At 48.6% G+C, this 14,129-nt stretch overlaps 1 protein-coding gene across 1 annotated transcript; it reads right to left on the bottom strand.

The window, feature by feature from the left end:
* Positions 1–5,118: 5,118 nt before the first annotated feature.
* Positions 5,119–12,751, bottom strand: tcf19l (transcription factor 19 (SC1), like). The gene is made up of 6 exons (XM_068575013.1): positions 12,372–12,751; positions 10,755–11,755; positions 9,908–10,077; positions 8,977–9,379; positions 7,665–8,199; positions 5,119–7,217 (listed from the first exon to the last, which is right to left on the bottom strand). Exons 2-6 carry the CDS (start codon positions 11,155–11,157, stop codon positions 6,833–6,835), a joined length of 1,896 nt encoding a protein of 631 aa, XP_068431114.1. The 5' UTR covers positions 11,158–11,755; positions 12,372–12,751; the 3' UTR covers positions 5,119–6,832.
* Positions 12,752–14,129: the final 1,378 nt, after the last annotated feature.

The raw sequence follows: 14,129 nt of genomic DNA, 5'->3' as shown, positions 1-14,129 counted from the left end.
GTTTCATCGATTAGCTACGAACACTGGATTTCTCTTTCGTTGGTTAAATAATTAACCCCCAAAAACCCTGGCTGACCATCGATTCACGAAGGAAAAAAAAAGATCAAATATGGAGACGCACGGTTTCAAGGCCAGAAGATTCTCTTTTCCAATGTATGAACAAGTTGCTGAGGAGGATTGTAGCGTCAGAGCGTTTCGGTCGGGCCTCCTTCATTCTCGTTGCATCCAGTTCATCATGCTAACAAACCAGCCTGCTGTGCTGATGGAAACACACACCGTGGTTATAGTGTCAGTAATGTGAGTTTAATTACTTCATGTGGAACAGCGGCTTCTCCCCAGCGAGGCCTCCGCCGAGCGCCTGCAGCAGACCGATGCCTCCCCCGGCTCCCCGAGGCCCGCTCCGGCAGCTGGGTTTGGGCTTGGGAGGAAGTGACGTTGTGTGTTGTTATGTGAGTGTGGGGGATGCTAAGCTTGTCAGCTGCATGAGCTACTGTTAGCGCAGAGCCCCGTTGCAACGCTGTGAACATCGGTGCAATAAACCTGCAAGTTAACCCGTCTCCAGAGCTCCTTTTCTCTGTGTTTGAGTCGTCTCAGGAACCCCAAATTAATTCCAATACTTGTGTTTATTGTATGTATTTGTTCAGCAAAGTCTTGGGAAAAAAATGTATATCTGGAAAAAAAAAACACTTTCAAAAAGATATTGTGATCGTAACTATGAACAACCAGCATGATATGAGCCAGATGTCCCTAAAAATGCCTCCTGGAGCGTCAATAAGACACCTTTATGGAAAGATTAGGACCTAAAGAATCAGAATCTGAGACAAAAATCACAATAAAACAAAGTCTTGTTCTGTTAGGAAGGAGTTTCAGTCAAGAAACTGTGTCGATCGGTTAAAAAATGGAAAAATTACAAATTTAATGCACAAAAGATTGTCTGAATGGGGCATGCTGGGACTTAAAATGTCACTCCTTTTCCTCTGAGCAGTCTCTTGGATTCACAGCAGCTAGCGGACGCTGCTTTCGCTAGTTAACTAGAAATGACATGCATGTGTTATTAACTTGTCTCGGGGCGTTTCCGTCCTGAAGGTGTTGCTGTCGCCGCCAGAAGCCATGAAAGTAAAAGTATAAAAGGTCACGACTAACTGAAAAATAATAAAAGGTGGGAATTTATTTTATGTGTTTTACTCCCCTGATTTGAACGTCTTGCAGGCATTTTGCCTCAGGGGATTATGGGTAATTGCCGAATAATCTATTTCCCTCGTTTCCGTCAAAACAGCTTCAATGACAAAATGAAATGTTTGATGAATAAAGCTGCGTAATGTAATATAATGTCTTCATACGCTTTCATGTGCCATCTTTAATCCCTAATGTTTCTGTGTGAATTCCACGCTGCCACTGGTAGTATGTGCTTAACGTCACACATACAAATATATATATATATATTGGGGGGAAAGTATATTTGCACACTATACTCTGCTAAAAAAAAAAGTAAAATCTTGTCTGAGCAGTAGATGAAACCGCTGCTGGTTTCATGTAATTGGTTCATCAATGTGACCCAGTTTGACCTAAATAAGAAACATAATTTGTTTAGCTATATTCTCCTGCATTAATCATGCTTTGTGCGACAGCGAGTCACTCGCTGGAATATCTTTATTTAATGTCCTCTGCTGTTCATCTTCTTCTCTCCACGCGGGACCGAGCTGCACGTTTCTGCAACGAGGCGCTCGCTCCTCTCGGTCGGTTATCAGATCGGATAAATCGATTAACCCCCCCCCTCCCTCCCTCCCTCTCCCTCTCTCTCTCCTTCCCTCCCTCCCCCCTCCCTCCCTCGTCGCCGTAGCTTGGGGTCCCCTTAAAGGCGGTAACGTCCAGGCCTTCTGGCTTCTGGCGGCGGCGACGCCAAGTCAACGCCGGATGATTAACGACGTTATTAAACAGTCAGGAGAGGTTGTGTGTTCTTCTGGCTGCAGCCAATTCAGAGAGATTTGTGAGGTGAAACTATGGAGGAACGAAGTGGAGCGCGTTCCTCTGGGTGTGTGTGTGTGTGTTGCTTTTTCTAGTGGGTCCCCAGTGTGAGTGTGTCGGGGGAAAGGTGACTTGAGTGTGTGAGTGTGTGAGCTCGTGTGTGTGTTGCTTTTTGTAAAAAAGTGGGTCCTGAGTGTGAGTGTGTCGGGGGAAAGGTGACTTGAGTGTTAGAGAATGTGTGTGCATGGGTGTGTGTGGCTGTGTGTGTGTGTGTGTGTGTGTGTGTGTGGCTGTGTGTGTGCGTGTGTGTGTGTGTGTGTGTGTGTGTGTGTGTGTGTGTGTGTGTGTGTGTGTGATAGAGAGAGACATGCAAAGGTCAAACTGGGGACAGGTGGAAATAAGCCAATAAGCCAGAATCTCATTTCCTGTGAACTGGAGGGAAAAAGAGAGACGGAGGGAAGAGAGAAGAGTGAAAGAGAAGAGGAGGAGAGTGAAAGAGAAGAGGAGAGTGAAAGAGAAGAGGAGGAGAGTGAAAGAGAAGAGGAGAGTGAAAGAGAAGAGAGTAAAAGAGAAGAGGAGAGAGAGAGAAAGAGAAGAGTAGGAGGAGAGTAAAAGAGAAGAGGGGAGGAGAGTAAAAGAGAAGAGGGGAGGAGAGTAAAAGAGAAAGAAGAACGTCCTTGATCGAATTTTAAAGCGAGGAAGGTAAAGGAGAAGAGAAAAGATGAGCAGAAAAGGCAGTGGAGGAGAGAACATGCCTACATGAAGAGGGAGGAAGAGAGGAGGGATGATGAAAGGAAGGGGACAAGGAGAGGAAGAAGAGGATATAGGAGAAAGGGGACAAGGAGGTGAGAGGATGAGATAACGGGGGATGACAAAAGGCAAAAAGGGGAGGAGAGGAAACGAAGAGAAGAGTGGAGAAGAATAGAGGAGACAAGGAGGTGAGAAAAGGCAAAAGGAGAGAAGGAAACAAAGAGATGACATGCGCAGGAAAATAAATGAGATGAAGTGAGGAGTGGGAAAACTATTTATTATATTATTTAGTTGAATTGAGCTGAACTAATGAGTGCAGACTGAAGGAGACAAGGGGGAGGAGAGGAGGTAAACAAACAAGGAGACGAGATGTTTTACTCTCTATTGTCATCTTTTCTCAAAGGAGATCTTTATTGAGATGGAAGACCAGGAGGAGAGGAGGGAAGACAGGATGAGCAAGGAGAGGAGAGGAAGAGAGGGGGTAGGAGGTGAGGATAGTGAAAGGAAGGAAAGAGGAGAGACAGAGGGGTGAGGAAACAATGCAAGGATAGATGATGAAAGGAGACAGGAAGGGAGGAGAGCAAAATGTGAGAAGCTGTCGGAGACGAATCAGCAGCTGCTGCTCTCAAAACACACACACACACACACACACACACACACACACACACGACGAAGAGGAACCTGCCGCTCCATTAAAGCCGCTCATGCAGCCGTCGTCTCCCTCACGATGAACCGGAGCGTTGGTGGCTGGACGGCGATGGAGCTCATGATCTCCGCTCTGGGTGTGATGTGAGGGGGCGTGGCTCCCCGTGTCCGTCCTCCGCATCGCCGTCCGCTGCGCCGGGCCGACGCTGCCCCCCGCTGGGCCACGAGGGAACTACAACTGCAGGCCGACGTGGAGGAAACCTTTATTTTTTTATTCTTGACAACACTGCACTCCATGAGGTTTGTTTTTTTAGGGCGGGTTCTAATAATGTTGCACCAAACTTTAATAAAAGAGAGCGCTGCAGCGATGGTGTTTTGGAAGGAAAGGATAATCTTAACGTTTTCTTTCTTTCTTCTTCTTCGTGGTTCAGGAAATGCAGATTATTTCCTGGATTAAACACCAGTCGTATCAGATAAAACAGTCACTGGTTTTACACGGACGACTTCAATCTGAACCACATGTAGATTATTCGCGTCTTCTCTTGTGAGCAAGAGAATATTCTGCAGGTTTCTTTGTGTAAAATGTTGTAAAGTCTGTTTTCAGGCTGGTGTTTAACTTTGATGGAGGAAAGAGCAGCACTTCTCTCTCTGATGGAGCTCTCAGTGTAACGGCGCCCACATCACACAGATGACAGGGAGAGTGACCCTGTGTGAGAGTGTGTGTGTGTGAGTGTGTGTGTGTGAGAGTGTGTGTGTCGGGCCTGAGAGCTCCTGGACGAGGAGCGCTGGCAGTTAGTTTTCAGCCGTGTGCTTTCATCTCAACGTGATGCTCTCTCTCTTTTTACCAGACCTGGTGTGTGTCCTAGAGAGAGAGAGAGAGAGAGAGAGAGAGAGAGAGAGAGAGAGAGAGAGAGAGAGAGAGAGAGAGAGAGAGAGAGAAGAGAAAGAGAAAGAGAGAGAGAGAGAGAGACATGAGGAAAGAAGGTATGGGTTGTTATTACAGGATGGAGCTCCATCTTGCTTGCATCCCCCCCAAAAAAAATAAAAATTTAAAATGAAAAAAGATGGAGGGACGTTGCTATGGAAACAGTTGGGACAAACGTAATTGTCTCCTCCACCTTCTGCAGGTGAAGCAGCTGGTGGATCAGAGCTGATGCGTCCTGAGAGATCAGGATTTCATAACCCGTAGTGTGTGTGTGTGTGTGTGTGTGTGTTGCTCTAAAATGAGACTGCATCTTTTTCCAACTGTAGAGAAGAAATAAGAAGCCTCCATCTTCTGCTTCCTCCAGCAGCATCACAGCCCAAAACACACTCTCTCCTTGGTAGCAACCACCAGACCCCTTGAGAGTGTGTTCAGAGTGTGCGAGTGTGTGTGTATGTGTGTGTGTGTGTGTGTGTGTGTGTACGGGAGTACAACATGCCTTCACGCACGGCGAGGCTCAGATAAGAGGAATCCGTTGTGAACGTGCGATAATGAAGCTTCAATAATGAGTCTGCTCCCTTTGCTGTGAAGGTTCTGACAACACAATCCTATCCAGATGGATCACATCTGTCTGGGATCACACAAAGTTTACTCCCTCTCGCTTAAAAGAGACGACACAAAAGGCCCGAGGAGAGAAACAAAATGTAAATTCAGAATATCGGCGTTCCATCAGCCGCGAGCCGAGCGGCGTGAACGTGAACGGAGGCGACGCTCTGTGAAGACGAAGCACACGAGACAAAACAAGGACGTCCGGCTTTCTTTGTCATGTTCTTTATTTTCTCGCCCGACAACAAGCTTCCGATGCCGAAGACAATTGGCTTGAATTTCTGTACAATGAGGAAGACGATGAGGATTAAAAGTTCAAAGGCAGCGCGTGACACTTCATCCTGGACCCGATCGTCCCGCCAGCTCCTAAAACTGGTCCAGTTTTGAGGGACGGAGGCCACGACCTCCCGTCTAGAAGTGCTTTAGATTGTGTGTGTGTGTGTGACAACGTTGTGTAAAGAACCCGGCAGAGAACAATAGAAACCTCTCGGTTGTTGGTCTGTAGCGTTGGTCACAAGAGTCCAGGTTTTAAGACAAAGCTTCTCTGCGCGCCGCCGCTTCATTTCAAAGATGGCGTCGCGCCGCTTTTTCCCTCCACTTTCAACATCACACTTTCTTTTTTTCCTGCACCGAGAGTTTGTCATCACTTCCTATCGTCGCTCCTTGCCAATTAAAAAGCGTCACAGGAGACAAACATCGGCGTTCCCACTCGAACCGACAGCTGCGCAACGTTAGCGGCGTTAGCACGCTCCTTAGCGTGGAAGCGCCGGACAGACGTCTTCATCGGAGAGCCTTCGGCGCTTCTTTATGGCGCGTGAAACAAAACTACATCGGAGGAACCGACAGGTCCTTCAAACCCGTACTAGAGGTTGTTGTTGTATTACTGCGGTGAGGAGTATTAACAAAATATGCATTTTCATGTCGATTCGTCAAAACGTGAAAATATCATCTGAAGCTGGAACCGTCTGACGAGCAGCGCTACTTTTATTAAGTTAATAATTAGGAGCCTCTGTGTCATCGGGCTGTAACCAATCATTAGTCTTAATTCTGCTATTACAAAAGTACATATACATATTAAAAAGAAATTTAAAAAATTCTTCCTTATTTTATTGCTCAAGAATCAACGTTTTCTACATTTTCTCCCATTTGGAAAAAAACAACAACAACAACAACACACACGCGCTCAGCGGTCCGATCGCAGGTGAACACTGGCGGACGAACTATATTCAGAACACCGACGTGACGTTAGCTCAACAGCTAGCACTCCGTTAGCCGGCGGAGAGAGACGCCCCCCGAAGGCGGACCGAGTCAGAAATGTCAAATAATGGAAAGAAGAAAAAAAAAAGTTTAGGAGAAAGAATCCGGAGTTCGACACACGTGTGTGTGTGTGTGTGTGAGATAGACGTGTGTGTGTGAGATAGATGTGTGTGTGTGTGTGTGTGTGTGATAGAGAGAGGACATCGAGGTCCACTTTGCGGTGAGAAGACGAGTCCTGAGAGATGAGCCCGATGGATGATATCTCATGACATCACTGCTGGAGTTCCTCTCAGAGCGGCGGCGGTAGCATCGCCATCGGCCCACACAACAACAACAACAACAACAACAACAACAAATCCAGCAGCTTTCATCGGCAGCAGCCACAGTGAGAGTTCGCCGACACATTTTTACCAGAGTTTAATTGTCTGGAGAACATCCGCCGCCGCCGCCGCAACGGACACGTTTCGGGCGCGAGGCGGGAAAGCGCGAGCGTCTTGAAGGCGACCGCCAGGAGAGCTGAACGTCTAGACGACAAAAAATGGCGGCAGCGGCGGGCCGATTGGCATTTTTCAGAAGCTTGTCACCGTGTTCTTTAAGCCCCGGAACTGAGCTCACGAATCATCGAACGTGGAAGAAACAGAAGAAAATAAACAGAAAAACTTGCTAACGGGACTTAGCGGCGTCCCGCTAGCAGCACCCGCAGTGGAAGTCTGCGTTGGGGTCCCTCAGGAGCTTCTTGCGGTCCACGTGCAGGCAGTCTATGTGGTACCAGGCGTCGCACACGTCGCACTGGATCCACTGCACCGTGTCCTGCTGGGGCAGCCGGCAGCGCGGCGCCGCGCACGGGTCCACCGCGCCGCCCGTCGCCGCGTCGTCCTCCTCGTCGTCGTCGTCCTCCTCGTCGTCCTCAGAAGAGGAGGAGGACGACGACGACGAGCCGGAGGAGGAGGACGCGGAGGAGGTGGACGAAGAGGAGGAGGAGGACGGGGAGGGCAAGGAAACCAAGGAGGGAAGAGAAGGCAAGGAGGGACGGGGAGGAGGCAGGTGCTTCCTGGGTCGGCCTCGTCGCTTACTGCAAGAGAGAGAGAGAGAGAGATTTAATTACATTCATCACGTGACAGATTAAAACAGAACCTTTTTTCTTTAGTTGCATAAAAGTAAACATGAAAAAGTGTTTAAATATGCAAAACAGACCTGATTATTTTCACATAGTTTCATTTTGTTTGATTGGAGTTAAAAGGTTTTCAAAGAGAAAATACTTTCACCAGTCAAACGAAAACAAACCCACTGTCTCTGTGTTTCTACTCATGAAACGATAAATGTGAACAAACGCTCTGCAGAAACCATCAGGATGGAAGAGTCCTTCAGAGAAAACCTCCTTGAGAGTTATGTTTCATAAAAACATTACAGGTGAAGAGGGAAGAAAATGGACGCAGGAGCCCGACTTCTTCCTCCTCCTCCTCCTCCTCCTCCTCCTCCTCCTCCTCCTCCTCCTCCTCCTCCTCCTCCGACCTCTCACCTGGCGGCGTGGTGGAACCTGCCCAGCTGCCCTCGGCCTCTCTCCTCGGTGCAGATCCTCACCGAGGGCGAGGCCAGGCTGTAGTTCTCCCCTCCGACCACCAGGGGGGAGAACACCGGGGAGCAGAAGGCCCTCCTCCTGCCCCTCTGCGACGCCGTCGGCGGGCCGTGCGGCGCCTTCTGCTGGCGGAAGGCCGCGATGTTGCCGTGCACCACCGTCTGGACCCGCCGCGGCGTCTGCGCCTCCCGCTTGTGGGCGGCGCCGGCGCCGGCGGCGGTGGCCGCGGCGAGTGACGCCTGCAGGAGGTGGTGCTGGTCGAGGCGGCTGTTGGTCATGGCGCCGTGGAAGCTGCCGATGGTCCGGATGCCGACGGGGAAGGGCTTGGCCTCCAGCAGCGGGCGCCGGACGTCCTCGCGGCTCTTGGGCTGCAGCGGCAGAGCGGGCGGCGCGCTGAAGCTCTCCGACTCGGACTTGTAGAGCCGCCGCCGCTTCTTCCCCCTCGAGCGCTGGCCGTCCTCAGAGACTCCGGCCGGAGCTGGACGCCGCAAAGAGAACCCACGCCCAGCTGTTTAGTAGAGGTTTCACACGTTTGCTCTCTTGCTGCGGTTAAACGAAGGGTTTACACATTCTGAACAAAGGTTTCCATGACTTTAAACCAGATTTATATGACCTTTAACCAGATGTATATGACCTTTAACCAGATTTATATGACCTTTAACCAGATTTATATGACCTTTAACCAGATTTATATGACCTTTAACCAGATTTATGACTTTAAACCAGATTTATATGACTTTAAACCAGATTTATATGACTTTAAACCAGATTTAGATGACCTTTAACCATATTTAAATGACCTTTAACCATATTTCCATGACTCTTAACCATATTTCCATGACTTTTAACCATATTTATATGAGCAAACATGTAGTGAACTGTGTGTGTAAACAGTAAAAAGTGATAAAATGTAGTATTTAAACTAACAATGAGGATTTAAAGCAAACAGTAAACCTTAAATGACACAAATAAACATTTATATAGATGCCTGTATGTATGCCGCTGATATTTTGAGTCTCTTTCTTTTAAAAGCAGATTCATTTTTTCAAACTCGGCGTAAATGAACGTCATGAACACATGAATATAACACATTTACAGGACTTTTACTACACTTTCAACGACTTTTTAAACCATTTAAAAACTCCATGACCGTAAGAACCCTGCAAATTGCTGCTACATTGAAAACTGTAATCAAAAAACAACCAATAATTCAATCTGGATTCAACCTCTCAGCTCATGAGCATCAGCGTCTCACCTCCTCGGGTCCTGGGCTCGTCCGAGCTGTCGTCCTCGAGCAGCACCGTGTGGGCCGACTTCCTCCGGCTCCTGGAGGTCGGCTGGAGCGACTTGGCGGAGGGCGCCGACGCCGCGGACGACGAGGAGAACGGCGGCGGCGTTGAGGGCGGCGGCGGCGGGGAGGACGGGCCCGCGGCCGGAGGCGGCGAGGAGGAGGAGCCGGGGTCCGAGGCGGCGCCGCCGTGGCCGAGGCTCCTCTTGAAGGTCCAGGCGCTGCCCTTCATCTTGCTCAGGCTGCCGATGGAGCTCAGGATGACGGTGGCCCGGTTGATGGACAGCTTGGACAGGTCCAGGTTGGCGGCCACCTTGCGGTCCAGGTTGGTCCTGATGCGGTTCTGCAGGTCCGAGGAGAAGGTGCCCGCCTGGGAGACACGGCGCAAGTATATAGACGACAACTTCCTCACGAATTTAACGCTGTTTGGGTCATTACAGGGACGACTGTGTGTGTCAGCTGTGATGAAGGCGGGACTAACTCTAAATCTGCATCGGCAGAATGAATGAATGAATACATGAATGCATGAATGCATGATCCGTTTATGGACATCAGACCCCTGATTATTGTGTTAGATACTTATTAGATGCATTAAATACAAAATATAAAAACAGATAAAAGCACAGACTTCATGAATCCATTGTTCGTGGTTCATTTTGTCAAATAGTTTTTAAAATGTTGTGAAATTTGGGGGATTTATAAGTTGGGTTTTGCCGTTTTAAATGTGCATCTTTAGCCCCAAATCAATGCATGTACTTTCAGCTTTTTCATATCTTCAAATGTGTGATTTAGGGCCAACCTCTTCCTCTGGATGACGTCACAAAAATCCAGATAAACGTATTAAACGAGCCGTTAAAGGCACCAGAACACAGGAAGTGACCTCGTGGTGAATGTGTACCTTTGGAATTGTGATGGCGTCGAAGTCCAGCGGGCGAACTTTGACCTTCTGGAAGAGGAAGTAGAACTCGGGGCTCCCGGGAGCCGACTGGCCGCCGAAGGTCAGCGTGTCGCCGTCCGAGAGCTCCCATTGGACGCCGGTCTGGAGGCGGACCTCGTTGACCCAGGTGCCTAACGACACGAGAGCAGGGGAAGAGTTCAAATTACTAAAAAGAAAGTACAACGCAAGACAGAGACAAGGAATGACCGGATGGCCAGACTTTGTCGACGTCTTTAACCTTTTGGAATCCATGTGAAAATCCTCACGCTCCCATTTTAAGTCCCAGCATGCCCCATTCAGACAATCTTTTGGCATAAAATACGTATTTTTTTTCCATTTTTGAACCGATCGACACAGTTTCTTGACTGAAACTCCTTCCTAACAGACCAAGACTTTATTTTATTGTGATTTTTGTTGCAGATTCTGATTCTTTAGGTCCTAATCTTTCCAAAAAGGTGTCTTATTGACCGCTCCAGAAGGCTTTTTTGGGGAATCCGACTACTTGAACCAGAATGAAACGAGTCTAATGCTGTGAACTTGATTTGACCTTTAAGGTCACGCTTTAGCCCCGCCTCCTTAGTTAGGCTCCTTCATGTCAGGTTCAGGACTCTAAGCCTCACTTTTCTCTTTGCTGGCTTTCAGGCTGCAGAAGACCGCTTGTGTGACTCCCAGAGAAGTATTGATATTTCTTGTAAGAGGGTTCGCCCTCCTGCTATGACTGTAGAAGAGTGTGTGTGTGTGTGTGTGTGTGTGTGTGTGTGTGTGTGTGTGTGTGTGTGTGTGTGTGTGACTCATCCCCTTCTCTCACCATGACTGCTCCTGTCCTTGACGTGGACCCTCCAGCCCTCCTCCAGCGGCGCCGTCATGGTCGTGGCCGCGGCGGCGGCGCCCTCGGCCGCGTCCCTCTCGGCGTGCAGCTCGGCGTGGATCCGCGACACAGACGTGGAGTCCAGCGTGACGTCGCACAGCTCCGCCGCGCGGCCCAGCCGGAACACGGAGCGGCTCAGCGCCGGCCGGAACGTGTACAGGTCCCGCGCCGAGTCGCCGGCCGCCGAGCCGATCCGGAGCAGCTGGAAGCACGGCTGCACCCCGGACGGCATGACGGCGGGAGGAGGGTTCGACTGCCTGCCGCCGCAGAGCCCCCGCCTGGCGCCGCCCTGAGGCCACACCCGCCGCTCTGCGCCGAGTCCCGACTTACAGGAGGCCGCCATCCATTTGCGGGGCCACGGGTCTTCGCTGGCGGACGGGAGTCAAGCCGAAGACATTCGAACCAAAGAGTGCGAAAACAAGAAAGAGGAACTGACCCGGGGGGAAGGTGAAGGTTACCGGCCCGTTCGACCAGCAGGTGTTGGCGTCAGCACGGAGAGCCGGTGACTTGCAGCGCCCCGTTGCAGAAACATGAATGCATGAACGAAGGGATACGGAGCGCCGTGTGAGATGCTGATGAGCGTCTTCACTCCGTTATGAGCGCAGACTCACACACATGCAACACTCAGTGGAGTGGAGGCAGTGAGAAGATGGGTTTGGAGATTAAAAAGTGACGTGCACGGCACGCTGCTGAATTAAAAAAAGGTGCAGGGAACATAAAACCACCTCTCAACCCCCCCTCCAAGAAAAAAAACTGCTAAAAAAACTTGACAGCTGTGATTTTATAGCTTGAATTCAGCCATTTGATATTTCCAGTTTACACAGTTGTCATCTGAGCCTGTGTGTGTGTGTGTGTGTGTGTCAGACAGATTAAAATCCCAGGTCCCTGACATCAGCTGTCTCATAGGTGGGAACCCTGACAGGTCTCAAGGTGCGTCTGATCTGCAAAAAAAACAAAAAAGACACATCTTTAAAATATATATTTTTTTAAATAAATAGATTTTTTTTTGTATTGTTCCACTTATAGTGAAAAACATATCGTATGTATAAATATGATGTACTTGACACGTTATAGGTCATAAAAAGCACACACACACACACACACACAAAAACAACACTTGAGCCAGCGCACGCACGCACACACACACGCACACGCACACACACACACACACACACACACACACACACACACACACACACACGGGACGTAGTGTCCTCGCACGTAGCACCAAGCCACGGGCTCTCCCTCCACACAAAGCGGGACACGTTAACCGGCAGACCCCCCCCCCCCCCCTCACGACGACCTCCCTCGCTTCGGCGTCGAGAACGACACACACACACACATACACACACACATACACACACACATACACACACACACACACAAAACACCGCGTGGCATCTAGTTTACACGTTAACGTGCATGGAGTCCCGGGGTTTTCTAACGGGAGGGGGCGGGGGGGGTTCTCGCTCTCCCGGGGTCAGAAACCGGTTCCAGCTAGCTGACCCGTGAGCGCTGCTCGCGGAACACAGACTGAAAGTCAAAGCTGCCACTTACCTCGTATCCGCGAGCGGGCTGTCGCTGCTCCAGACGCCGCCGTCGGACCCTCGTCGGCGGCCCCGGCGCCTGCGGATTTCAGCTCCCGGACTTTTGGAAAATCCAGTTTGCGGGTATTGTTTTCTGCGAGTTTTTCGGTTGGGTTTTTTTTTTGCTGCTTATTCGTCTTCTTCGTTTTTTTTTCCTCCCAGGAGGAAGTGCTTTGAAATTTGGCGCGCCAGTAGCGGGAGCTTCCGTGCGCTCGAACGTACGTCACTTCCTGCTCCGCCCCGATTGGCGGAGAGCCAGGGCGCCTTCACGGGCGCAGGAGAGGGGACGGGCCGGCAGCCCGGCTCCCTGCCGCGGGTTCAGGAGCAACTGCGCCCCGCCTGGGACGGAGACAGCGGCAGGTGGCGTCACGATAAAGAGCTGCTTACAGCTGCCGTCAAAAGATACACAGGAAGTCACAGAAAAAAATTACTCAACCCGAAGAAAAGTGTAAAACCAATGTGGTCTCCACACCTCCATTTTTCTAAAAAAAAAAACTTAAAAAAATAATTCCAACACTTGTGTTTATTGTATGTATTTATTCAGTAAAGTCTTGGGAAAACATGTATATCTGCAAAAAATATATATATTTTGATGGTAACTACGAACATCCAGCATGATATGAGCCAGATTCCCCCAAAAATGCCTCCTAGAGCTTCAATAAGACACTTTTTTGGAAATATTAGGAGCTAAAGAATCAGAATCTGCACCAAAAATCTCAATAAAACAAAGCATCAGTCTGTTATGAAAGAGTTTCAGTCAAAAAACTATCGTTCGGTTCAAAAATGAGGAAAAATTATGTATTTTTTGCCAAAAGATTGTCTGAATGGGGCATGCTGGGACTTAAAATGGGAGCGGGAGGGTTTTTCCAAGAGGTTAAAGTACATTTACAAAAGCATGAGCATTGTACTTATACCAAAAGTACTTTTAATGCAAAGTGGCCCATTTTAGGATAATATAAGCTCTATTATATCAATGGATTATTATGCTGTTAGTGATGCATTTAATGTGAAAGCTTGGAAGGTGAAGGTGGAGCAGTTGTGTCCTCTGCATATACCACTTAACCATCAAACATCATGCTTTATTACTTGATTTTTGTAAGAATTAGTTGATTATTCTTGTAAGATAAATGTATTGGAGTAAAAGGTATTTCATATAATATTACTATAGTGTTCCTTTATAAACGTTTTTGTATTTAAAATGTCCTTTGGAACATAAATGATAATAAAAACAATACTTATAAGCATTAGTGTATGAAGAGAGAGTCAGATGGGGCGTTGTTCATGTCATTGTGTTAATAGCAGGTCTTTAATGGTCAAAGCTCTGGACATCGGGTTACTTTTGAAGTTCAGGATCTTAAGACGTGGATCATAATCTAACCCAGACGCCTAGATCTTCTCTCCTGAGTTTGTGCACGAGGCCTTTAAACTAATCTGAGAGCCACAAACCCACAACACTTGAATTTGTCAGACTGAAAAAAAAAAAGCGAAGAGACACACAAACAAACACGTTTGACTCGCTCTCTGTTGAAAATTCATTTAATTGGTCATTCATTACAGAAAAGAACGAGAAGCTTTATAAAAGTTTTGTATAGTAGCGGCATATAAATAACCATTGATTTATTCTTCAAGCAAACAAAAGGGGACGTGGTGTCCACGGCCGGACAGAGAAGTATTGTTCCAGTCAAAGGTTGCCCAACTTTAATGAAGGGGGAGGGGGGGGGGGCAACTC

The sequence above is a fragment of the Clinocottus analis genome, unplaced genomic scaffold, assembly GCF_023055335.1.
Source record: "Clinocottus analis isolate CAN_PGR_092001 unplaced genomic scaffold, fCliAna1.0.p SCAF_14, whole genome shotgun sequence".
NCBI classification, from domain to species: domain Eukaryota; kingdom Metazoa; phylum Chordata; class Actinopteri; order Perciformes; family Cottidae; genus Clinocottus; species Clinocottus analis.
This window is presented reverse-complemented; position numbering and strand designations above follow the sequence as displayed.